The sequence below is a fragment of the Phlebotomus papatasi genome, chromosome 1 (assembly GCF_024763615.1).
Source record: "Phlebotomus papatasi isolate M1 chromosome 1, Ppap_2.1, whole genome shotgun sequence".
NCBI lineage: Eukaryota > Metazoa > Arthropoda > Insecta > Diptera > Psychodidae > Phlebotomus > Phlebotomus papatasi.
In genome coordinates, this window is record NC_077222.1 from 8,172,442 (window position 1) to 8,199,511 (window position 27,070).

The following is a 27,070-nucleotide window of genomic DNA, read 5'->3' on the forward strand; positions in this document are numbered from 1 at the left end:
ATATAAAACTGAAGAAGGCATAACGTGAAAAATATCACAAGAAATAAGATGATCTCTCTATTCTTTCAGGACAGGAAAACACGATTTCTTCCAAAGTTTTCGACACTACAACACACCTTCCTCAATAGTGAAAACCAAGATTCTGTTTTTGAATTTTGTCTCTTCTAACTACACTTTTAATTAGGATGTACCAGGGATACTAGGAATTTTGTTGGACTTTAATTGATGTCCAAAGAGGTGTTTTACAAAAAAAAAATCAAAAGTTTCCCCGGTGCGTCCTCATCAAGAGCAGAAAAGTTAAAAGAGACAAAATTCAGGACAGTATCACGGTTTCACCACTGAGGAAGGCGAATTATAGCGTCGAAAGCTTTGGCAAAAATATTCTCGTTTTCCCGTCCAAAAAAGACTAAAGATCCCTGATGCAACTAAAAGGAGTAGGGAAAGTACTCGTCCTTTGAACGTTCATGCCTTAGAATAATGTAAATTTCTTTTAGCTTTCCTAAGAGATTTACAAATAATTATCACGTAATTGTCAATAAATGATGATAAGCTAACTAATATTTATTAGAAATGTGTAAGTAAAAGAAATATAGCGGAAGTGTGCCAAATTTCGGCCAGCTTGTAATTTCGGCCACTTTGAGTGTAATTTGGGCCATGGAAATAAATTAATTAAAATTATATATGTAATCTTCGAATGGTCAATGAATTCATTTTGCTTTCAAATATTTATTCATTTTAGGATGTATTAACACAAAGACCGTTAAATTTTAGATATAATTTGAATTTAAATTGCGTTGTGTAAAAACTCAGTGTGGAAAGAGTCTACAAAAAATGTGACAGATCGATTGTGTTTCTAGCATACAATTTGTGGTGAAGTGCAAAAGGTCAAAGGTCAAAGGTCTTCGGTGTCTTTCATGAAAATTGATTAGTTTTCATTAAAGATTGTTTCTGGTTATGTTAATAATGAATCAATCTTAAAATTTCGGGTAGAATTTCTCAGCTGGAGTCTGTATTTCGCGTAAAAAAGTATGTACTTCGTGAGCGTTTCTTTGGTGATGTAGTGTTGCTTATTCCGGCAACATCTTTTGCTTTCCTCAATTTCTTATTCATTTTGTGTTTTTTTTTTTCAATTTCTGAGTTTTACAATGTCCAGAGAAAAAAACCGTCGGTTCTATGAAAGAGATGATGTGGAAAAGGCCTTGGAAGAGTTCAGGAAAGGCAAAATTCTACGTGAATCTGCGCGTAAATTTGAGATGCTACTCTTCAGGACAAATTATATGAATGATCTCAGGGCTTGTGGGTCATATAAACGTATTAAACTAAATATTGAAATCGTTTCATGACGTTTTGAAATTTTCTATCTGTTGCGCCACAAAAGATGGTCACAAACAAGGTGGCCGGAATTTCACTCAAAGTGGCCGGAATACTACCCAAAGCAATGTTTATATTACTATTAATTTTTCAATATTTTATGAAGTGATTTAAAAAAAACAAAGATGACAAACTAGTTTTCAAGGTTCCACCCAACTGTCCCGAAAAGGAAGTAACAAAAAATATCAATATGAATTAAAAATATTGCATTTCGGTGCTTATATGCAACTATGCCGAAATTTGGCACACTTACCCTAAGGCATGAACGTTCGAAGGTAGAGTACTTTCCCCTACATCTTTCTATTTTTTTTTAAGAAACTACAAAAGCAGCGTGGTCTATTATAGTGCTATTCTTAACAATATAACCTATTTTGTTAATAAATTCTTTAAGACATTGTTAGTAATTATTTCAATAATTATGCCCGGCGCACAATAACTTTTGTTTTGTAAACATATTTTTGACATTTCAATGAGAGTGAGTGAGATCTATATCTAGTCATCTCGCTCACATGTTTGAAAACATATTTACAAACAAAAGTTATTGTGCGCTGGTCATTAATGAGCGTTCTTGAGTTAGGGTGACGGCATTACTTGTGGCCTGTCTCTACTTATGGCCACGTCGCATTTTTTGTCAGAAAACGATTCCAAAAACCAAAAAACATGCAATATACTATTTAAACACATAAAGTTTTTTGCGTGGAGGTCATAAGTAAAGACAGGGGCCACAAGTAATGTCGCCACCCTATGCCAAGTTATTCTCAAAACAAGAATGCGTTTCTGGAAAAACTTATTCAAAAATTTTAGTGAAACTTTCCCATTAAATATGAAATTGAAAAAAATATGTGAAAATCTAGGATAGTACCACTACTTAAAAAAGGGAAGTGGGGCACGTTTGAATTGGGGCAGATTTAAATTTTTTTCTCCTACTTTTTAAATTGATTGATTTGTGGATATAAACTGTATCAGGATAATGCCCAACGCACAATGCCTTTTGTTTCGTAAATATGTTTTTGATATTTCAGTGAGAGTGAAAGAGAACTAAATCTAGTCATCTCTCTCACTCTCATAGAAAATTTTTAAAACATGTTTACAAACAAAAATTAATGTGCGCTGAGCATATGGTCCAGCTTCATTTAAAAATAGGAGAAGCTTAATTTCAAAGCTGCCCAATTGAAAGTTGCCCCCAATGTTTGCATAGAGCATAGCATTAAATGGTGCTACTATCCTAATATTATCAACAGTAGTCAAATGTAATCCAAAGAATTAATTTACAATTATTCGTATTTAAATCATTTTTTTACACAAAATATTGTTATAAAAATGTTTGGAAAGAGATAATCTGTAAACAACAAAACAATAATAAACCAGTCAATTTTTTTGGATGAAAAAAATATCACTGTAAATTGATACAATTAGTGGAAGAAGTAAATTATCAATTAGTGAGATTTTTTACAATTGTATAAAATTATTGATATTTCGTAAAAAAAATTAATATTGTGGAAGCAAACAATTTTGTATTCATGTATTTTTTAGCAAAAAAAATTTAAAAAAACAAAAATTCTTTTTTAAGTAGAATTGCGGAGTAGGTTTTTATTGGGATAAAAAAAATGAAGTTGGAAGTAATCAAACTTTGAAAAGTAGATAATTCAGAGCAGAAGTAGAATATTATAATTTTGTAGAATAATTTATATGTGACAGAAAAGTGAAGACTAAAATTTTGAGAGATTAATCTGAATGTGAATAATGGACATAAATATTAAATGAAAAAAAAAATCTCAGCTAACTAAACTTCAATAAATCTATAGATGTATGTGTGTATTGAGATTGATTTTATGATTTATACTTTCTCAATATAACTAATGAAAAAAAAGGAGGGAAAAGGATTGAAGTGGACTAACACGTAAAATGAGCAATATAGAGGAGATGGAAAGGATTGACTCAAATTCCAACAGAACATAGTAAATAATTGAATGAAATAGTAATAGAATAACAAATCTGCATACCTAATAAAAAAATATTCTGCTACACAGTAAAAAAAAGGGGAAATTTTTTGTGTATTTCATGTGAAAAATTAAATACCGATTTTGAGCGAATTTTATTGTAATTCTAAACCCAGTAACTAAGTATATAACGATATAATCTTTAAAAGGTGGCAACGGTGAGAAAAAAACATGAATAAGAAACTATTCTATGAAGTAATAGAAAAATTATCACAATTGAAACAAGAAAGCAAATTAAGTAAAATGATCAACATATCACTAAAGTAAATCTATGTGAATGGATTAATAAAAAGTAAAATTGATGACAACTGAGGACTAATATTTTGTTCAATAACCACGCGGAATTTTGTTATTTCTGCAGGATTTACAAATAAAAAAAGAGGTTAGGATGCTTTGAAATGTTAGGTTATGTCAAACAAAAACCTCAAAATAACATAACCTTTAATTGTGAATACTGCCGGTATAAACTTTACACTCTCCAGTTGAAAACTTGCAAAAAAAATTAGCAAAATTTATTTATTTTTTGATATTTATTAAAAATATTAGAAAATAAACAAACTTTGACATTGACATCACGTCTTTATTGAACAAAAATACTAGTCGTGTCATCATAAGCAAAGGCAAATCAAACATTAAAACTTCGATTACCAGAAAAAAACATACGAAGAATAAATGAAATATTAAGGGCGGGGGAATAACTAATTATAAAATATTTAAAAATACTGAAAGAAAATGAGGCCGTTTCTTATTATTATTATTAAACACAAAAGAATTTAAGACACAAAATCGTTTATTGTGATTTCTGCGTTATAGGCTTGTTATTTTCGGTAAAACACAGAAAAAATGCGTTGATAGTATTTTCAACAAAATGGCATTTTTTTATTTTACTATCTGAAATTAATCATATAAATTCGAATCGAAAATTGGCTAAGAATAGCATTCTTTATGGCTCTGACACACCTTTTAGATCAGGAAAATTTCATGAAGTCGAAATTCACATCCCTTTCTTTTTCACATGTTTTGCATATGACTGTCTCATTCTTTCGCATACCAAATTCGATTGAGCTAAATTGAAGTTGGTGTGATAATTAAAAGAAGAAGAAGAGTGCAAGAGAACGAAGTAGACATATGCAAAGCATGTAAGAAAGAAAGGGATTCGAATTTCGACTTCATGAAATTTTCCTGATCTAAAATGTGTGCCGGACCTATTACATCTAAGTAACCTTAATATGATTATCTGATATCCGGGTGACAACTGTCAAACACACGAGAAAACCACAAAATCACCCTTGCATAGTTTTTTCTGCATTCGGCACACTTTTTAGATCGGTAAAATTTCATGAAATTAAATTCGTAACTCTTTCTCTCTCAGAAGATTTGCATAAGCCTATCCCACTCTTTTGGTCTCAAAATTGGACAGAACCAAATTTAATTTAGTCTGATGTTCAAAAGAAGAAGTAGAGTACGAAAGAGTAAGATATACATATGCAAATATTTAGAGGAAGAAAGATATGTGAATTTTGACTTTATGAAATTTTCCTGATCCAAAAGGTGTGTTGGAGGCATTATATTTCATTTTTTACGTTCCAATCACCCAAATTTCGGAGAGCCCTTGTTTAATTGACATTGAAGGAGAAAGATGAAGATAGACGGATTCCACTGAGGCCATTGGCGTATAGAAACCAAATCTTCCCTGTGACACTTTAACACTAAACCTATCAACGGTTTTTTGATCGTTTTTCGGTCAAATGACAAACCGCGTTAAAGTTTGATAAAGTTTGATAGTGACATTGTACCGTTTAAATATGTGTTAATTTTAAACTAGTCAATTTGACCGGGTAAATCGTATTCGAAAATAACAAAAAATCGTTGGAATAATTTTCAAAATAAACCAAAAAATTGAAAAAAAAATCATTTGCAGATGTTTTATCGATTCACTATCTATTGAGTCCGGTATAGTCCGGTTAGAAATTTTAAAACCTTTCCAAAAACTCTAAATTCAATCAAATTGATAAAGAAATAAGCACTCTGGAGCCTCTGGAGCGATTTGGCTTTGACTTCGAAAATTCGATGTCGAAATTTGTTCAGTAATGGGTTATATTTATCGGAGAAATGCGCAATGAATTTTCTCCAAAAAATATATCAGGAAATAAAGCAACCCTAATTTATCGTTCACCTTCTCCGATCAGGGTTCATGGTTCTTATAGAAATCACAGAGAGAACATACTCTCCGTATGTTCCAGCGCTTTTCGCGAGATCATGCCGTTGAATACACGCTTGGTCCTAATTCCTCTCGTTCAGTAATAACCTTCCCGATTTGAGAGCACTCTCCGGTTGAGGTTTTTTCTGTGCCGATTCAATTATATATCAGACAGAACTTACCTAAAAAACCGTTCGAAGTTCGAATTATTAAACTGCTAAATTTCACAAAATTGAGCAAGATTATAAAAAGGACATTTATTTGATGGATATTGCAATTAAAACGTTCTGCCATCCTGAAATTTCACAAAAACTATGTAAAAATTCACTTTTTGCGACAAAGGTGTACGCACCGTTGTTGATGATTGAAATGTCGAGAATAGCAAAAATTCGAAATCTAAGAAAGCGGCGAATATGTGAACTCGCACCTTAGACTTCTGAGGGGCAATTCACGAAAGTATCCAGACAAAATTTTGACTGGTTACTGTCTGTTTTCTGTGAAGCGAATTTCAGCATCCCTTTAAAGGTGAATCTCCTTGCTAAAAATGGAGGGTATACAAGGTTTCAGGTCTTGTACCTGCTGGAATTTCGGAATGTATCCAGATAATTTCACCCTCCAACTCGAGACCGGAGGGTACGATTTCTTTACCAAAATCTTATAAAAATATTATTTATTTTCATTATTTAATTTAAATAAAGATGCCCAGGCATAAAAATTGTAAGAAATTAGTGGGTTTTAAATTTTTTTTAAAGTTTAAATAGTCCCTGCGTTCTGAAAAAATATGTTTTGGGTAAGTTGAGGCAGTTCATATTTGCCAATTTTAAATACGCTTCTTAATAAATAACCTGTCAAATGCGTTTTGCCTGCTTTTCGGCGAATAAAAACGGACTGAAAAATGCATTATTTAGGACAGGTTGGTGATATTAGCTCTGAAAAATGCGACCGGTTTTAAGTGTAAATTTTCCCTGTTTTCGAACACATTTCACGATATATCTTCAAAACTACGTAGCTTGCAAATTTGGGGTTTTTGGTTGCCTATTCAATATTAAATTGACTTTTATTTTGTATAATATTATTTGCTAATTTATTCTACAATGATAGAAAACAACTACTAAACTCAAAACTTTTTCGGCACACTAGAAACATATGGAAAACATAGGAAACGTCATACCCCTGATTGAGGGTTATTTCGCTTTTCTCCGCAACAAATATGTCTCCGCCATATTCGCCGTCCCGTCAATTTTTCCTGGACACAGTGCCCGCTTTCTAATCCGGATCGCCTTAATCCGAACAAGTTCTCGACGGTTACATTTAAAATACTTCTGAGGTTATGTATTCATGCGTGTTCAGCAATGAAAATGAACTATTCTGTGATGTTTTTGTTTAATAAATGAAGTATAATAGAATAGACTTCTCCAATTATGTCTTTTTAATCTTTTTTAAAAGTTTTATTCTAATTCTACAAAAAAGATCTTGTATTATATTTTCGAGACGTTGAAAAAATTCAAAAAAATCCATCCGGATTACAAAGCGGGCACTGTATTTCGTGAATTGCCCCTCTAGAGTTGTTGACATTATTGACAATTGAAGTGTCATGATTACCGAAATTTGAAATAGCAGAATAATCAACGCTAAAACGGCGAATACGTGAACTTGCACTTTGGGCTTCCGATAGATTTTCGAATAGGTTTGGCTTGGCTTGGGAGAGGTATTTTCTCTTCGAAAGGTTGTTTCTGAACAGAGCCACTGTGGAACACTAACGCGCTTGACGATGACCTTCAACAATTGTGTTAGGTATGTTTACAAGCTGCGCCCTTGGACCATATCTCTGGGCACCGAAACATTCTATTCCTGGTGAGTTATAATCTCCCATAAGTCCTCCGTCAGGGAACGGTTCCATTTCTTTTTCGTGTAAGGGGGGAGCGTTACTTAGCCTCACTTCTGATTCCCAGGATATCGGCTAAGGTGAGGGTAATCTACACAGTAAAAAAGAGATGAAATTGGCTAGTTGAATTCTATTAGTTGAATTGAACTGGTTGAAATTTCGAATAACAACCATTGAAAAAATCAACTTTCAATTGAAAAGGAATCAATTAAATTGCAGAACTAGTAAAATTCAACCCTCGATAATGGCCCAAATGCAATAAATAGTAGTAATAATTACTATAATAGTAATAAAATGAAGCAACAAAATGGCATAAACTTCATTCAACGTCTGATTGAATATTGCTACGATTATCGCGTGTAATGGAATCAATTCGATTTTCGTAGTAATTTTTCAATCGATTATCGCAGCAAAAAGTTCAACTTTCAACTAATTTCGTTTGAACTCATTCTTCTTCTTTTTATATTTTGTGTAATTTCAGTACAATTGTTGAAGGACAATTCAACTTACACTGGTAAAAATAAAAGGGTCAAATTGACCCTTTTCCAAAGGATGGATCATATTTGACTCTTTGAAAGGGTCACCAGGTACCCTTCGAAAGGGTCACGGTTTTGACATCTATTTAATTCCGGAATAAACGAATAAAAAAACAATGAAAAAGTGATCTTTGGTGTTCGCTCAGATGAAAGAAATATGATATCAGTAATAAGTTTACAATAAAACATGATTATTCGTGATAAATGTGCATACGAAATTTCAAGAGATACAAAAGTGAACCTTTCAAAGGGTCAAATACGATCCATTCTTTTGAAAAGGGTCAATTTGACCCTTTTATTTTTACCAGTGTAGTTTGCTTTTCAACTTCGAAAATTCAACTTGTTTGCTTTTCAACTTTGCTAACTACGATAATCGTTGCAAATTTACTACAATTATCGATGCTCTCCCATTACACGCGATAATCGTAGTAATTATTTTTTACTGTGTAGGTGCCGAGAGCTTAGTCTATGCAGCTATCGCGAACTATTTTTGTCGACGAGGTTATCCTATTCAACTCCATTCCCTTGCATGCTAGATCCTCAATGGCTGGCATATTCGGATTACCAGACCGTTTCAGGTTAAATTCAAAAGTTTAAAGTGCTCGATTTAGTACATTTTACTTAAAAAAAAGTAATAGAAATTATCTTTCTTATTATTTGATCTACATTTCAAGAGTAAATGGTAAGGTTACAAGAAACAATACAATGATAGATTTATTTAATCAACCTCTAGTTCAAAATTTGAAATTACACACTTTGTTTTCAGGTTTTGAGCATATTTGTTACAAATTTATCTAATAGAATTTTAGGAGCTTTACAAATAACAATTTAGAATAAGTTTTATCTAATCTAAAGCCGAAAAGTTTTATTGGTCACAAAGGAGAATGGTCAAATCCGGTCCCGGAATCGCCACGAACGGGACCTATGTCATTGGATAGACATTAGTATAGGTAACAACTTTTGTTCTGGGATCAATGTTCTAAACCATGGAGGAACAGTTCTAGAGCATAAAAACTATTTTTACAATGATGAAGAATGATCAAAAGTATATGGGCGCTGGTCCATCCTCATACAAACATTAGAGTAGGCGCATTTTGAAAATACTAATATAAGGTTAAAAAAATGCCGGGACGCAGGACGATAAACGCTGGGAGTCCTTGTAAAAAATACCTTTATCCTTCCGAAAAATCGTTGTTCTGACTACGAATTATACAAGAACTGCTAAAGTGATCTTGATGAAATTCGGTATAGGGTCACTGTATGTTTTAAACTTTATATTTATGCATACCACCCCCTCCCTCCACCCTCCGTTCTGGTAGCCCTTATACAAAATGGGGGCACTTTACCTTATAACTCCTTTCTAAGACGATGTAGAAAGCTGATATTCAACAAGGGAACAAAACTTATGGAAGACTTTTCAACCATGCATATTAACCCGCTCCTCCACCACCCCTTCTAGTAATCCTATACAAAATGAGAGCATTTTGACCTCCTTTCTGAGAAGAAGTAGTTGGTTTGTAAAAGAATGAAAAAAAATGAATACCTAATAAAGTTAACAATAATTTTCTAGATTTTATATGCATTTATAGACATCTAGTCGAATTACAGCTTTCTGCCTCCTCTTAGAAAGGAGTTATAAGGTAAAATAATCTTATTTTGTATGGGGGCTACCAGAAGGGGTGATGGAGAAAGAGTTTGGTCAGTATGGTTAAAAAGTCTTCTTTAAGCCTTGTTCCCATGCTGTATTTCAACTTCCTATCTTTTGTCGGAAAGGAGTTATAAAGTGAAATGCTCTCATTTTATATGATTTCTACCAGATAGGGTGACAGAGGAGGGAGATATTATACATGGTTGAAAAGTCTTCCCTAAGCTTTGTTCCCTTGTCGAATTTCAGCTTTCTACCTCCTCTTAGAAAGGAGTTATAAGGTAAAGCGCCCCCATTTTGTATGGGGGCTATCAGAATGGAGGGTGGGGGGAGGGGGTGATATGCATGGACAAAAACTTTAAGTCATACAGTGACCCTATACCGAATTTCATCAAGATCACTTTAGCCGTTCTTGCGTAATTCGTTGTCAAAACAGCGATTTATCGAAAGGATAAAGGCATTTTTACAAGGACTCCCGGCGTTTATGGTCCTGGGTCCCGGCAATTTTTCAATCTTATATCAGTACCTACAAAATGCGCCTACTCTCGTTTGTGGCGATTCCGGGACCAGCGCCCATATACTTTTGATCATTCTCCTTTGACAAAACTTAATTAATTTGTATATTAAAGGAACTTCAATTATCAAACTTTTAACAAACATTATTACAAACTTTTCCCTTCAGGGTATTAACTCTGAAAAATAGGTTCACAACGCTATGTAATAAATAGATTGTCAAAAGAATAGATTTTTGCTGATTTGACAAAACTTATGTCATATTTTCGGAAGAACAATCTTTTGACAAACTTTTAACAAACAACTCTGCTTTAAAAAATGAGATTTTTATGATTTATCAGATAGAAAAAAAAGAACTATTTTGTAGAAAATACCTCCAACGTTTTCTTTCTGTGTATACTATTAATTAAATTAATTTAGAAGAAAGTTCGAGAACAAGATGTCGAATAATTGAATATTTTCTCAGTAAATAAAACCAGTAAATAAGTAATAAGTGTAAACATTTCCAAATGCCCAAAGAATGTAATTTAGGCAGAAAAAGAGATGAATAACAATAGTGCTGAAGCGTTTCGTAGAGAGAATTCTTTCAAGTCAAAACAAAAGAAATGAAAGACTAAAATAGTAAAAAAGAAAAATAATGAAATTATATAGGCATATTTTACTCGAGTGAATGTGTAAATAATTTTTTCTATGAGTTTTTTCTATTCGTATTAATCATGAATTTTTCAGTAGTTTTTTAAAAGAAAAAGATTAAAAAAAAAATAGACAAAAAACTACTCATTTAATTTTACGATACTTGACATTTATTTGTTGCAACGACAATTCGGCCAAAAATTAATTTTTAATTAACACATGTATAATATTTTTTTACAATATAAAATTGTTAAAATGAAAGCGAAATTGTTACTTTTTTCGGGTGCTCCAAAATGTTTACAAGAGATGCAGAAATGTTCAAGTGAGAGCTAAGAAAAGGGTCTTGGAGTTGGGAAATCAAATGGAAAATTGAGTAAATGTTTGGCAATTTGAATATCCGGTGAGAAAGTGATGATTTTGCATTTTACATTTCACAATAAAACCCCCTTCAACCCCCCATTATTCCCTCAAGTTCAATTTTCTCTTATCACCTCCCACCCATTTACTCTCTCTCCACTTCATCCGTATGAATATAAATAAGGGCAAAGCGTGTGAAGAGACATAAATGCGGGAAAAAAGTGTTTTAAGAAAACTATAACCCTGTTTATTTTGGATATTTCAGAGGAAAAAGTGTACAAAGTTGTGAAAAAAATGCACATTTTCTATCTTTTTGCCATATCAATCCTTCTGCGTGTCCATCGGGGATTTGGCCAGACAATCCGGGAGAATTATCCGGTGAGTGATAACATCATTTTATATATTTTTTTGTGCTATTATTTTTGTCATTCATACTTCAATAACAATGTCAAAGCGTGTAATTGATTGCTCGTTGAAGCGGATTTTGTGTTTCTTTTTTTTACTTCCAAACACAAAATGAAGCTTTGAGAAGAAAAAAAGCATAAATGGGGCTTGATGTTTTATTGAAAGTGTCGAAGGGGTAGCTCATTCATATCCCTCATTGACAAGGATTACGCGAAACCCTATAAAGGTTTCTTACATTTCGCTACATTCAGAGTGAGAGAAATCCGAAAAAGTTAAAATAACATTCCGGAAATGTTAATTTTACCCTGCAGTATTGATCCAAAAAATGTGTAAATATTACCCTTTTATGTGTATTATGGGTTAAAGTTACCCTTCTTTCATGTTGATTTTATCCTTAAAGGGTGTAAAATTAACATTAAAAAATGTTAATATATTTTTACACCCAAAAAGTTATGACGAAAAAAAGTTAATTGCATCCTCTTTTTTTTCTCAGTGTAAGGGGTGACTCATATGGAAAATGTCTTGGCAATTGTTCGATAAATCATTTAGGGACCTTATACGAGCTTCGAACCTAAAGCTTAGTCATATGGCTCAACTGCTCTAATTTTTTATCAATCACGATTTTTTTTTGGATAAATTTAACTTAGAATTGGATTATTAAAGATGATTGACCTGCTAGGTTCTCAAAAAGCAATAAAATTGCTCACTATTTAGGATCGCGAGACCTTCGATAACTTCGGGAACTGCGCTAATCCTCTAGTCCGAAAACCACTTTAGAATAGTTGAAAAGTACTCCCGAGAATACCTACAAAAAAAAAGATTCACAAACTTTAAAATTACTTCATAAAGCTATTCGTGATACGGACTAAAGGGATAGGATATTTCTTGATTATCGTGAAATCCTAAACTGGCTTTTTCAAAATCGAATGGATATACAATCCTAAATCAAAAATTTTCCAAAAATCTTACTTGATCAGAAGTCGGAGAAGGTAAGCCGTATATATAGACGTTGAGTCTGAAGCTCATGTAACACCGGCTTCAGACCAAAAGTTTAGCCCTGTTCCTATCTTGAAATTCTAAGCAAAGGCAATTTAGTGATTTTTCAATATTCGATGAATTATTTGCTTTTAACATCCAATCCTAAGGCGGTATTCAGACTAGTCCATTTCCCGAAGATCTCTAAACCTTAAATTAAATAGCGAGTAATTTGACTGCTTTTCGAGAACCTAATATACGTAATTTATCTTTAATAATCCAATCCTAAGTTAATTTTTTTCCAAAAAAATCGTGATTGATAAGAAATTAGGGCAAAGCCTTAAGTCTGAAGCCCGTTTAACCCATTCAGTCAATGTACTAGAAATAGGGTGGAATAATCGGCTATCGCCATGTTTAGGAAAACATTAAATTAATTTAATCATAACTTTTGAATCCTTGTTACAAAATAAGTCAAATTTGACACAAAGTTACTTAGATGTATTGGCTCTAGATACGTGAAAACAATAATCCTAGAACATAACTTTGGACTACTTAAAAAACTGATTTTTATTAATAATGCAAAAATAACCATTTCGTCGCCACTTTTTACCACTTTTCGCCAGTTTTGTAAAATTTGTAACCACTTCTCGCCACCCACTTGAAAAGAACCACACTCGGTTATTTTAGGCAATGCTATGAAAAGAATACATTCACCATTTCTCTTTCCTTGTGATCACTTTATTATTACTCTCTTTAAATGATTTTTCTTCACTTTTATTTGAGAAATCAAATTATGGGGCTTATGCAGAAAGTAAACAATGCAGATTTGACAACTGAGAATGTACGAAGTGAAGTTAGCGTCGCCTATTGAAAAGATATGGCGACAGGTGGTAAAATCAATTCCAGAATATTACCACTTCTCGCCATGCCTCATTTTTATTCAAAAATAATATAAAATGAAATATTAATTGACTAAATACAAATTTTATGTATTCCACAAGTGCAATTAAATATTCAATAGACAAATTATTTACCCAAATAGGTATTTTTGGCCTGATGAAAATTTGACGACACTTAGTACATTTGGTAAGAGATGTTGGATTCGATGCACTTGCTTAAAATATTGCTCTAAAAAGTGATCAAAATCGTGAATCCAAAACGAATAATTATTATTTTTCGATTCTATGCGTAGAAGCAGAAACAATACAAAAAAATTGCGACTCATTTATTTCATAAATTGCGAAAAATAGCGATTTCAATGTAAGTGGCGAGAAGTGGGGCACTGGCGAGAACTGGTGATTCCACCCTACTTGAGATAGAATGTTCATATTTTAGAATTAGATTCATACAGATTAATAGATGATTTAAAAAAAAAAAAGAATTTTTATCTATTTTGGGGACGGTATAAGCCCCTGTCAAACACACTTCTAACGGTCAATAAATTTAAATTCTGTACATTAATTCATTACAAACTCTATTGATTTAGATAGTGTAACTATCCAAGAAAACAAATTGGCAACTAGAATTCAAATCAGGAAAGAGGATGGAGGTAAATTTCAACAAATTCGACGGGATATCGTATTTTCCGTTTGCCATTTTGAGTCAAAATTTTGCATGACCTTCCGCGAAGCAAGAAAACAATAACAAACTCTATTTTCATCTCTGTCGGACTACTTTTCTCAAGTAATTGAAGGACTAAAGTTACTAAAAATCCATTCCCGACAGCAATTATGATAAAATTTGCCCAGGAATAAATCATCTAAAGTCACTTAATTTGTGTATGATGTATAATACCATGGTAAGGAATGGGTTAAAGAGGTCTGAAGATTAAAGGTTTAGCCAGATTTTTTTGTTTCTTTAGAATATCCTGGGTCCTGGATCATTTGCCCTTAATGCTCAATCCTAAGACACAATTATCCCAAAAATCTTGAATGATAACAAATCATAAAAGTTAAGCCGTTTGGATAAACCTTAGGTCTGATGACTGTGTTAGCATTAGCTTTTCCCTAACGGTTAAGCCCCCGTAGGTATTTTACATCATAGATGTCTCTCAGAGTGGTGCTCTTTTCTCCTAAGAGCGTTCCCAGTGTTGGCCTATGAGTTATCCCTTCGAGATTAGTATTGAGAATTAGTTTATGTTGAATCGTCGATAGGGAAATAAATCGTTAGAAAGAACGCTGAAGGTTCAGGATGTTCAGGAGAAACCTCTGGAGGCCAAGGTGCTCATTTACGTGATTGCCTTAAGAGCTCTACGCTTTCAGACTCGCTGACGAATCTAAAAACCGTTTATGAATACCAAGCGAATGTTCGCAAAAACAAAACATTAAACAAAATATTCGCGAACCTGTGTGCTCACAAACGGAGTTTGATTCTCCAAAACTGTCTTAAAGCAAAAGGTAAATCGCTTTCTATTTGCACAAATTGTCGTTTTTTAGCGCAAAGTTGTAAAAGTTAATGAAATATCACACTAAAAACTGTTACCCATTCCTTAGGTTCAGTAATAACTTTCCTGATTTAAAAGGCCTCTTCGGTTGAGGTTTATACTGTACCGATTCGAAGGTATGTCAAAGAGAAATTACCCAACATCCCGTTAGAAGCTAGAACATTAATTAATCAGAAATAAACCTAATTAATCTTAGAATCTTATATAATCTTATATAATCTTATGGAACGGAACCAAGACTTTGGCAAGCCTCTTAATACATTTTTAAAAAGCTTATAATGAAAATTTTGTGTTTATATTCCTGTAGAAACTCTTAAACAACTTAAGAGCGAGTCAATTTACTTTTAGTAGTCACAGTACTAAGTCACAGTACTAAGAAGGCTATAAGCAGACTATGAGTATTTTGGTTCTATATAATGCCTATATAATATAATGCCTCATTTGGAGAACTACACAAGACAATAATGTGAAAAAATGCTTCTTCGGTACCATGGTTTGATTCTGAGATTTCACGAAACATATTCCTCAGGTAAATGCCACAGGTTTCTCTAAATGAATCACCCCTTGGAAAGTGTGACTCGTTAACGCAATAACATAATCACGTCAGTTTAGTAATTCAAGAAATGAACAACATAAAAATGCAACAAATGAACAAAACAATTTAATAATTTATTGCTCCCTCGGGAGCATTCTCTCTAAACTAAAGACTAATGAAAGCAATTAGATGTCTCTTATTTTTTCTCTAATTAAAAAAATGCATTTAATTTGCTGGACGTGATGGAACAAAGAACAATTCAAATAACAATGCTGTTTTACTTATGCATGAGATATCTTCTTTACGTTTCAATTTAAAATTTTGTTAAGTGTATGGGAAAGTGCTGTCCCTTCGAACGTTCATGCCTTCGAGAATTTCTTTTGTTTTTCGTAAGAGATTTACACTAAATTATCACGGAATTATCAACAATTTGTTGATAAGCCAAATAATATTTAATAGAAATGTGTAAGTCTCTTAGGAAAACTAAAAGAAAATTCACGTTATTCGAAGGTATGAACGTTCGCAGAGAGAGTACTTTGCCCTAATTAAATGTCATAATTTTATTGTAAGTTTCTTCTAAAATATTATGTTAGTCTAAAACACAAAATAACAAAAATTCCTTTCTGTTTAGTATTAACAATTGTGCTTTCTGTCGTGTAGAAAATGTCGAAGAATAATGAAAAATAAAAAAAAAACAAAATATTCAGAGACTTGATCAATAATAGGTAATCTATAAAAAGCTGCAAGAGATTGAGCAGTATTTTGGTAGGTAATTCTCATAAATATTTAAAGTCTTTTGTTTCCAAGCATTTTCCTGCTATATTTTACGTTGGCCTGATTAAATTTTTTTTTATAAAAGCCTAGAAGTTACTGAACCCTACAACTGTGCCGCAGTAATAATATTCACGGGATCATTGACGTGTACATATATTATTTAGTTTATTTTAAAAGCCATTCACGTTTTCTGTGGATGGTCATTTGGTAAATCCGGTGAATCATATTCGCATTTACACCATAATTAAATATAAATGATAAACCATCAAAAAAATAATTAATTAATATAAAATTTTCAACCATTTAGCTGTCATTAAACCAGATATTTTTGTTCCATTTGTCCCTAATGAGTAATTTCAGTTGTCGATGAGCTTATTTTAAATCATTAAATGGAAAGAGTTATACGACAAAAGGGATTACTATATCAAAATTCCAAGAAATCTCTAAGGAGATAAGGGCTACAAGGTAGACGGTAACAAATATTGAGCAATAATAAATATAATGATTATGTGGTGTACATTACCAAAAAAAAGTTTCCTGTTTCATCTGTGATTATTGGTTGATAAATTGACTCATCTATTGTACGTGATACTCTTTTAATTCCAATTACCTGCTTTTTGGTCAAACAAAATTCATTAAACAAAAAGTGGAAAGAAAAAGTCACCGGAAACGCTTTAAATGGTATAATTTCATGGGATTATTATTTTAAATTGTTCTTGTATACAAAGGTAGAGTCACACAATCAGTATAGAATATCTTCGGTGGCACTGTACAAATGAACAGTAAAAAATCAAATTTGGTCGGCAAAAATTAAATTTAAAGCAGAATTTAAATTAGAATTTAGAAACCATGGAAATTTTCACATTTGTAAGAGGTTTTTATATTTGTGAAAAATAATTTATTTAAAATTTTTATTTATCAAAATTCAATATTTTATTTCTTCAATGTATTTTTAAAAATTCGTAAACCGCTCTCTTAAATGTTTCGCTAAATTGAACTAAATTGAATTTGTTGTGATGTTCAAACGAAGAAGAAGAAGAAGAAGAAAGAGTGAGACAGAGACTTGTAAAAAGTTTTAGAAAGAAAAGGACTAGAATTTTGATTCCACGAAATTTTTCTGATCTAAATGGTATACCAAACTCATTTTTGGCTATATTTTAGTTGTCTCCGGAAGGTCCGGCATATCGTTTAGATCATAAAAAATTCATTAAATCAAAATTCAAATCTGTTTCTCAAAGTTTTGCATATCTCTATCCCACTTTTTGACACTAAAATTCGACTGAACTAAATTGGATTTGTTGTAATATTGAAAAGAAGAGGAACAGTACGAAAGAGCAAAAGAAACACTTGCAAAACGTTTTAGAAACTAAAGAATACAAATTTTGATGTTACGAAATTTTCTTGATCTAAATTATACACTGAGTCCACTACCGGTCAATTTTCAACTTTTTACCATCCAAATTTAAGTGGCTCCAACCCACTTTTTGAGATCAGGAAAATTTTACGAAATCAAAATTCAGATTTACTTTCTCTTCAAATATTTTTCACATGTCTATCACACCCTTTCAACCTCAAATTTGGATTGAATTAAATTGAATTTGTTGTGCTGCGATGTCCAAAAGAAGAAGAAGTGTACGAAAGAAAAAAGCAAATACCAATGGCTTTGGCACACCTTTTAGATCAGGAAAATTTCGTGAAATCAAAATTCACATCCCTTACTTTCTCACGTTTTGCGTATGACTATCTCATTCTTTCACATTCGAAATTCGACTGGGCTAAATTCAATTTGTTGTGATGTTTAAAGGAAGAAGAAGAGTCCAAAAGAGTAAGACAGTGAGATGCAAAACGTTTGAGAAAAAAAGCACTGTCAATTTCGATTACATGAAATTTTCCTGATCTAAAAGGTGTGCAAGAGCTATAAAAGAAACAAGGATGTGAATTTTGATTTAAAGAAATTTTCTGACGTACATGGCATACCGGAGCCCTTTCTAGCCAAATTAAACATATTTACTGGCCGAATTTTAATGACTCCAACCTACCTTTTTGAATGAAGAAAATGTCATGATATCAAAATTCAGATATATTTCCTTCTGCAAAGTTTTTCACATGTCTATCACATACTTTGACACTTAAATTTTGAGTGAACTAAATTGAATTTGTTTTGCTGATCAAAAGGAGACAAGAAGTACGAAAGAGTAGAACGGACATTTGCGAAACATTTAAATTTCAGTTCAATTCATTTCAATTCAGGAAATTTTCTTGACCAAAATGACGAACCGAGGCCATTACTGACCAAATTCCAACAGTTCCGGCAGCTCAAGCATACCTTTTAGATCAGAAAAATTTCCTGAAATTAAAATTTATATCTGCTTCCTTCTCAAACCTTTTTCTCTTGTCTGTCATAGTCTTCAGCACTGAAATATTGATTAAACTAAATTAAATTTGTTTTGATATTTATAAGAAGAAGAAGCAAAATATGAAAGACTAAGACAGACATTTGCAAAACGTTCGAGAAAAAAATGAATGTAAATTTTGATGTTAGGAAGTTCACCAACCCGGTACGTCATTTGGATCAGGGAAATTTCATGAAATCAAAATTGAAATCCCTTTTTTCTCAAACGTTTTGCATATGTCTATCACATTCTTCTGCACTCAAATTTGGACTGAACTAAATTCAATTTGTTTTGATAATTAGAAAAGAAAGTAGAGTGAAGACCAGGACAGACACTTACAAAAGGTTTTGGAAATAAAGGATGTGGATTTTGTTTTCAAAACATTTTTCTGATATAAATGGTGTACTAGGGATATTACTGATCGAATTTCAATGACTCCTCTGGCAGTTTCGGCATACTTTTAAGATCAAGAAAATTTCTTGAAGCCAAAATTCACATTTGTTTCCCAAACGTTTTTCATATGTGTATCACACTATCTATATGCCTATCGCAACTGAAATTGGACTGAACTAAATTCAATTTGCTTTGATATTCAAGAGAAGAAGAAGAAGTGTTGGAAAGAATGATAAAAAAAAATATTTGAATTTTGATTTCAAGGAATTTTCCTGATCAGAATGCTGTACCGAGGTCATTACCGATCGAATTTCAATAACTCCGGCAGTTTTGGAATACCTTTAAGTCTCCGGCACACCTTTTAGATCGGGAAAATTTCATGAAATTAAAATTATCATACTTTTCCCTCTCGAATGTTTTGCGTATGTCTATCTTCTTTCGTACTCAAAATTCGATTGAACTAAATTTGAATTTGGTGCGATGTTTAAAAGAAGAAGAGTCCGAAAGAGTCTGATAGTCATATGCAAAATGCTTGAAAAAGAAAGGAACGTGAATTTCGACTAGAAAATTTCCTGATCTAAAAGGTGTGCCATCGCCATTAAGATCAATAAAATATCCTGAAACCAAAATTCACATCTTCTTCCTTCCGAAACGCTTTTTACTTGTCTATCATACTCTTTCGCACTCGAAATTCTTCTGAACTAAATTCGATTTGTTTTGATGTTCAAGAGAAAAAGAAGAAGTGTTCGAATGAATGATAGAAAATAGGTGAATGTTAATTGCAAGGAATTTTCCTGGTCAGAATGGTGCACCGAGGTCATTACCGATTCATGATTCCGGTAGTTCCGGCATGCCTTTAAAATCAAGAAAATTTCCTGAAACCAAAATTCACATCTTCTTTCTTCCAAAACGCTTTTTACTTGTCTATCATACTCTTTCGCGCCTGAAATTGGACTGAACGAAATTCAATTTGTTTTGATCTTCAAAAGGAGAAGAAGAAGTGTTCGAAAGGATGATAAAAAATATGTGAATTTTGATTTCAAGGAATTTTCCTGATCAGAATCGTGTACCGAGGTCATTACCGTTCGAATTTCATGACTCCGGTAGTTTCGGCATACCTTTAAGATCAAGAAAATTTACTGAAACCAAAATCGCACTCGAAATTGGACTGAACTAAATTCAATTTGTTTTGATGTTCAAGAGAAGAAGAAGAAGCATGTAAAGGAATGAGATAGACATACGCAAAATGTTTGAGAAAGAGAGAGAGAGAAAGAAAAGAGATTTACCAGAACGATTTATTGATCAAATTTCAACGTTTCACTGACCAAATTTAATTTTTACTGCTCATTTGCTCTTTGCCATTGGTGGCTTTGTGTGAATTTATCCACGGACACATTTTTCGCGCTTGGAAGATTTATCGAAGCTACATTTCTCTCCGGAATTGCACTTAACATTGCCACAATATGTTCCGGTGGCTCCACTGCTGCCGCCCTTGTATCCTCCGCTGGAGGAACCACGTGAACCAGCTGATCCTGGTAGGACACATGAGCGAGTATTGCACAAATTTGGGCAACATTTACCACCCAATGTTGAACATTCGGAATCATCCTTGCATTTGGGACTGCATGAGGACATTTGGGATGAGAGTGGGCAATCGTTGCTGACTATTCACCAAGTCCGCAGGAATGAAAGTTGAGAAGTCAATTAACGGGGAGGACTTAATTAAATTCTGCAGTGTTTAGAACAAGAAACTCTATGGGGGGGGGGGTTATAACAATGAAATTTATCACTCTTACCTCCTGCTGAACCGCCAGACACCAACATCAGAAGCACCAGACACAAGCAAATTATTTTAATTTCCATTTTGCCTACGATAAATAATCTTCATAAATAAAGTTCCACTTTGCACAGGAGATGCGCCCCACATAGCTCCCTCCCTCCCCATCAATTTTCTGCAGAATTGTGGGTAGATTACATTTGTGAAAATCACTCCAGCAAATGTACTCTCTCTTGTCTCCCCCTCAATTCGGTTGTAAGAGTGTAACCAGCTTGTGATTAACTTACCCGAAAATTTTCAGCTCTTATTGCTCCTATTGTAATGAACCTCTTTCTCGGATGTCGTACTTTGTTAAAAAGGAGATGAATGGAGGGGGGGAGTTGGAGGAAAGGCGTGAAAATTGCACAAGTCAACTTTTCACCCAAAAATGTTCTATGTTATAGCCCAGCAATTATTGTGCTAAAATGGCAAATGCTGGGAATTCCTCTTGCACTGAAATCTGAAATGGAACTGAGAGCAGTGGAGTGCGTCTTTTTGAATTTACAACTTGAAGCTTGGATGGGGTCAGGAAGAAAAAGTTGTGAATGTGGATGGGATGAATGCCACAATCTCTCACACATTGTTACCTCGTGCGATGGTCAACTGAAAAAGCTACTTGTGAAATAGTTATTCAAACGAGTTTTTGCCATTAATTGTCGTTAAATGCTCTCTTGTACTTTGCATAATGACTCAGCCATTGAGATCACAAATCATGGAGATGGAGAGACTGTTGCAGAATACTAAATCAAGTCGGGATTAAGCAACATAAGTTCACTATACATTGCCTAAAGAAGCATTTTACTCTTCATTTCATCTTGTTAAATTTTCCAACTTAATCATAATCCACATTTAATTAAACTGTTAATCCTATAGGGTAAGTGTGCCAAATTCCGGCCAGCGTGCAATTTCGGCCACGTTTTTTGTTCCTCGAATTTCCATGATTTTTTTAGTTTTTACATACTCTAGAGATTATACAATGCAAAAGAATAACAAAAAATGTAGCTTTGACAAACGAGATGACGTGAAAAAGACATTGGAAAAATTCCCGAAGGGCAAGGAACTATGAGAATGAAGGTGGCCGAAATAGGGCACCAAAGCTATGTCCACATTTTTATTCATTTTAAAATATATTAAGAACGATTTTAAAGTAAATAAAGACGATAAACTGTCTACAAGGTTCTAAGCAACACTCCTAAAGTAGAAGAAATGAAAAAAATCAATTTCTATTATGGCGTTATCACACTTGCACATTAAAATTTTAATGTGATTCACATTAATTGTCGCTTGTGAGCGTCCAAATATCGACCACTCAGAATAAGAAACGAACAACTTGCAGTAGGCAAATTTTACAGGAAAGCGATTTGAAGCTGAGATTTTACATGCAGAGTATAGGATTTTTGAGATTTAAAATCTCTATAACTTTGAAAATAAATATCTTTCAAAAATAATATTCACAGGGAAGGTAGAAATTATAAAGAATTATCCAAAAAGCGAATAAAGCGATTTTTGTAAAAAATCGAGTTGTTCGACTTATATTCTGAGTGGTCGATATGTTATTTGTGTCTTTGAGTCACTTAATATTTGGGGTTTTTCTATTTATTGATAAAGAAGTGGACTTGGCGTGCAAAAATAAGTTTAAATTTTCCCAAAGCATAAATATTTTTCACATTAAAAAATTAAAGAAAAAATCGCATTAATTTTTCGCATTAATGCTATAAATCAATTTATATCAAATTTTGCGGGCCAAGTCTACCTTTTTATCAACAAATAGATAAAATTTTGAATATAAAATTATACAAATACACAAATTACACATTTGGACTCTCACCAGCGACAATTAATGTGAATCACATTAAAATTTTAATGTGCAAGTGTGATAACACAGTTAAAGACATTACAATTCAAACTTGAGACTTTGGCGCTTGCATGCAACTATGCCGAAATTTGACACATTTACCCTATAATATTTTAGTCACATCTAGTCATTTTAGTCACATTTAGTCAGTATTTGTGCATTTTAGTAGAAATATCTGCATAAAAAACCAGGAAAGTTATGTTTTGTGGATACCAGTGAATGCTAAGCCTTATTTATGGTGTGTCAGGAAGTGACTTGGCTATGAACTAGCTTAATCGCTTCTGGACTTTAGTCGTAAGTGTGTCTAGGGCATAACGCTTCACAAATGCTCTGTTATGGTTTTTGAATTCAAAACGTTTTCGCAATCGACTTTAAAATTAAAGAAAACTTTGAAACGATTGTCATTTCCATTTTAACTATGTTACTGTGAAGAATGATACATGTTAGCTTAAAACAATCAAGAAACTTGTCACTTTCTACTTAAAATTTTTTATCAGAAAATACAAAGGAAGGAAACCTTAAAACCGTTTTAAATACTTTTAACGGCCTCTACACATTAGAGATTTATGTTCATATTCAAGAAAAATTCCCTACGCTACAATATGGACTTAAATTGCTCTACTGTGTTGAAACCATAACGCTTAAATATTTATCTTATCACGCATAATGGGAAGATTCAAAATATTAATTTTTTTCTCTCAAGAACACAACATTAATTTTCTCATTGATACTTCCAAAATTTAGCATTTTGTGCATATTTTTAAAATGTAGCTTGAAGAGTTCTTAATAGGACTGTAACAAATTTTAGCCAGTTTTTCGTGTTTCTCAAAATTCTATAATTTTGATCAACAAAAAAAGTTGCCGAAATTGCAAGCCGGCCGAAATTTGGCACATACCCTAACTACTTGTATTTTCCAATGGAAAAATATAATCGCGATTAATGAAATTATTCTACTGAAAAAAGTTACACTCTCAGTTGTTGTGGATTTTTTTTTATAATCAATGTGAATACATTTTTTGTCTTAAACACAAAAAAGCCTAAATGATAAGACTGTTATTAAAATTAAATTCTCTGTTAAAATTTAGTCTTGCAAGAAATTGAAATTTAGACCGTATTCGAAATTACCCCAATTTACCCTGCCAGTTCATTAGTGCTTTATAATAAAAATTAAACTTTTTTTCACTTTAATTTTTTTTTTGTAAATAAGTAAAATTATGCTGCTGAAAATTACAAGTAATTGGCATATGTTTCCAGAATAATGATGCTATTCATAATGAAAAATGAACATGTTTTTTAGTACTCTCTCGACTGTTTCCCAGTCCTCGCAGTGTTCTAAAATCACTGAACTGAACAGTCGTGACACAGACCAGAAAAGTAAATAAAACAGAAAAACATAAAAACAATGAAGTGCTAATGAATATGTTCATGAACATGCATTTTTTAGGACTTCACTGTTCTTATCTTTTTCTGCTTTATTTACTTTTCTGGTTTCTGTCACGACTATTTAGTGGTTTTAGAACATAGCAAGGACCGGGAAACAGTCGAGACAGTGCTAAAAAGTGCTAAAAAAAACATGTTGTTAAATTTTCATGCGAATTGTATGATAAGGGCATGATGGTGCTACATATTACAATGAAAAATTAAAAGAGGAAGTCTTTCTCTTGAACATTTCTTTTAGCACTTAACTGTTCTCAAGTGCTTCTGAATTATCGACTTTTCTTTGTGTTGGTTCCTGTTCTTTCCAGTCCTTGCCGTCTTCTAAAACGACCAAACAATCGTGACAAGAAGCAACAGAAAAAAGTCGATAATGTAGAAGCACTTAAAAACAATGAAGTGCTAAAAAATGTTCAGGAAAAAGATGTTCTCTTTTGATTTTGATTTTCCAAACTAGAGTTAAATTTTGCAGAATATTGCCTACAAAGAAACTATTTATTATTAATATTAACAATGCTTTTGAGCTGGCGCTCTTGAAAGCAAAAAAAGATACATGTATTAAGATATAAAAAATTGTCAGAAAGCAATGCTTGCGTCCATCGCCGTCTTACCATTGGTGTCCAACCTCCAGATCCAAACGGTGGAAATGCTCTTTCTGAGGTTGTATAAGTAATCTGCATCAATTGAAAAAAAAATCTTTCTGAAGCAAACTAAGACAAAAAGAGCACACTATAAATTTGACAAAAAAATTATCTATGTATATTTTTTTAAAATCCCCTTGATAAATCAATTTCAGTTATTGAGTTAAAACGACGCAATCCAACTAAAATATCGTTTAGTTATCAAGTTTGTACGTTTCATGGAAAATACCAATCCAGTGAAAAGACCTCTATGGACTCAATATCTTAACGACTCCGGTCGATTTCATGTCTCAGAAAATTTCTCATGAATAATTTCACACCTCGGCCCAAATTATCTAGACGAAAACACTCCAAGGAGAGTGAAGAGAGATTGCATTATAATCGAAATTACATAAATTAGATTTATTTATGATAAAGTCATTACTAATACCAACTAATAGAAAGATCATAAATATGAATTCAATGATTCAGGATATGGAAGAGCTACTCAATAATAGGATATATTGGGGAAAATTATGGCAGTGCTCTATTTATGTAAATTATGTGACCCAAAATACCTCCAAAATGATTGATTGGAGTTTTCCTATTTATTTCCATATGATTTCCTTTCAAACACCTATGATAACACAATAGGGAGCATTGGGGGGAGTTTCTCAATGGGATTGTAGTTAGAATGAGTATCGGGGTCAGTCCAATTAGGGGAGGTCAGAGGAAAGATAAATAGTTTCGATATTTAGGAGGGATTATTAATGTTGCATTGATAGTTAATTAAATTTCTGTTGTGAATCCAGGAGGAATTGGATGAAGTCTTTTTGCGTGATTTGCAATCGAGCACTCTTGTGGATGAGGCAGAAAAATACCAAGAATTTCTTTCATCGCGACAACAATCAGGATTTATACCAGTTCCTGTGATCAGTGTTGAGGGTGATGAACCCATTTATAGAGAATTGAATGCGAATGAAAAACTGGAAGAGGCTAAAAGTGCCCACTATGCCTTCAGTGAATCTGTCCAAGATACTATAAATGACCATGCTATTGAGAGAGTTGAAGAACGGGATGGATTAAAGCTCAAAGGACTCTATTCCTACAGTGATGGCTTCTTCAAGAGAACAGTCCACTATGAAGCTGATGAGAATGGATATCGAGTTATTAAGTAAGACTTCTTCTTTTGACAAATTCTTTTTTTCTTCATCTAACTAACATCGACAATCACGTCTTATCTTCCTCTATTACCCTTCCCTGCCCTCTCCCTTCACCGGAATAAAAAGAGAGGAAATTGAACCAATTGGCGATGGACCACGATATAATCCCAAAGGAAAGGCCACTGTGGAGACCTCCTTGGCCGGACGCTATTCCATTACAGAAGGCGATAGCTCACGGAGACAGCAGCATTTATCAGCAGACCAAGTCTGATGCCAATCCCATCATTTATGCACGCTGGCTATTTGTTATTTTGATGCTATTGGCATTTAATGTGACATTGCAATGACATTATGCATATCATTGGTATTGATAATTGTACTTGAAGTTAAGTTATTAAACACGAATGCGAGAGAGGATTTAATGCAATTGTGCTGCCTCAGGGAATTCACTTCATCAATTGGGCGAATTGTAATACATTTTATTGCTCAAACTCAAAAAGAGAACAATATATCACTTAGTCAACATTACAGAAGCATAACTTTAAGCACTTTAACCTCTAAAACAGATTCTAAATTCCAGAATGAAGGAAAAAGAAGAAAAAATTAAACAGTTCCTGTACAGGACCTATATAAAGATGAAAGATATTTATTTAAAAATTGTGTAGGGTAAGTGTACCAAATTCCGACCAGCTTGCAATTCTGGCCACTTTTTTTGTTCTTCAAATTTCTACGAATTTTTGATTTTTGCATATTCTACTGATTATACAATGCAAAAAATAACAAAAACATGTCACTTAGACGAAGGAAATGATGTGAAAAAGACTCTGAAAGAATTCTAGAAGGGCAAGGAACTATGAGAATGAAGGTGGCCAAAATAGGCCACCAAAGCTATGTCTACATTTTTATTCATTTTATATTGTATTCAAAATGATTTTAGAGAAAATGAAGACGATGAACAGTCTACAAGGTTCCAAGAAACACTCCTTATAAAAGAAGTAACAAAAAATATTCAAATTGTTTTAAAAATATTACATTTCAAACTTAAAACTTTTTCGCTTGCATGCAACTTTGCCGAAATTTGGCACACTACCCTAAATATCGAATGTGGAATATAGAGAAATAT

General features: G+C 32.9%; 1 protein-coding gene across 1 annotated transcript; it reads left to right on the top strand.

Annotated features, from left to right (window-relative positions):
* The first annotated feature begins 249 nt into the window (after positions 1–249).
* LOC129798676 (uncharacterized) lies at positions 250–26,361 on the top strand. Its single transcript, XM_055841947.1, has 3 exons — positions 250–11,518; positions 25,597–25,958; positions 26,074–26,361. Exons 1-3 carry the CDS (start codon positions 11,435–11,437, stop codon positions 26,216–26,218), a joined length of 591 nt encoding a protein of 196 aa, XP_055697922.1. The 5' UTR covers positions 250–11,434; the 3' UTR covers positions 26,219–26,361.
* Positions 26,362–27,070: the final 709 nt, after the last annotated feature.

What these genes read in the sequence shown, in the direction of transcription:
- LOC129798676 (XM_055841947.1), top strand. Translation starts at nt 11,435, where the DNA reads ATGCACATTTTCTATCTTTTTGCCATATCAATCCTTCTGCGTGTCCAT. An exon ending in CAATCCGGGAGAATTATCCG is followed by an intron (nt 11,519 to 25,596) that starts GTGAGTGATAAC and finishes TTGTGAATCCAG; the next exon opens with GAGGAATTGGATGAAGTCTT. An exon ending in AATGGATATCGAGTTATTAA is followed by an intron (nt 25,959 to 26,073) that starts GTAAGACTTCTT and finishes CGGAATAAAAAG; the next exon opens with AGAGGAAATTGAACCAATTG.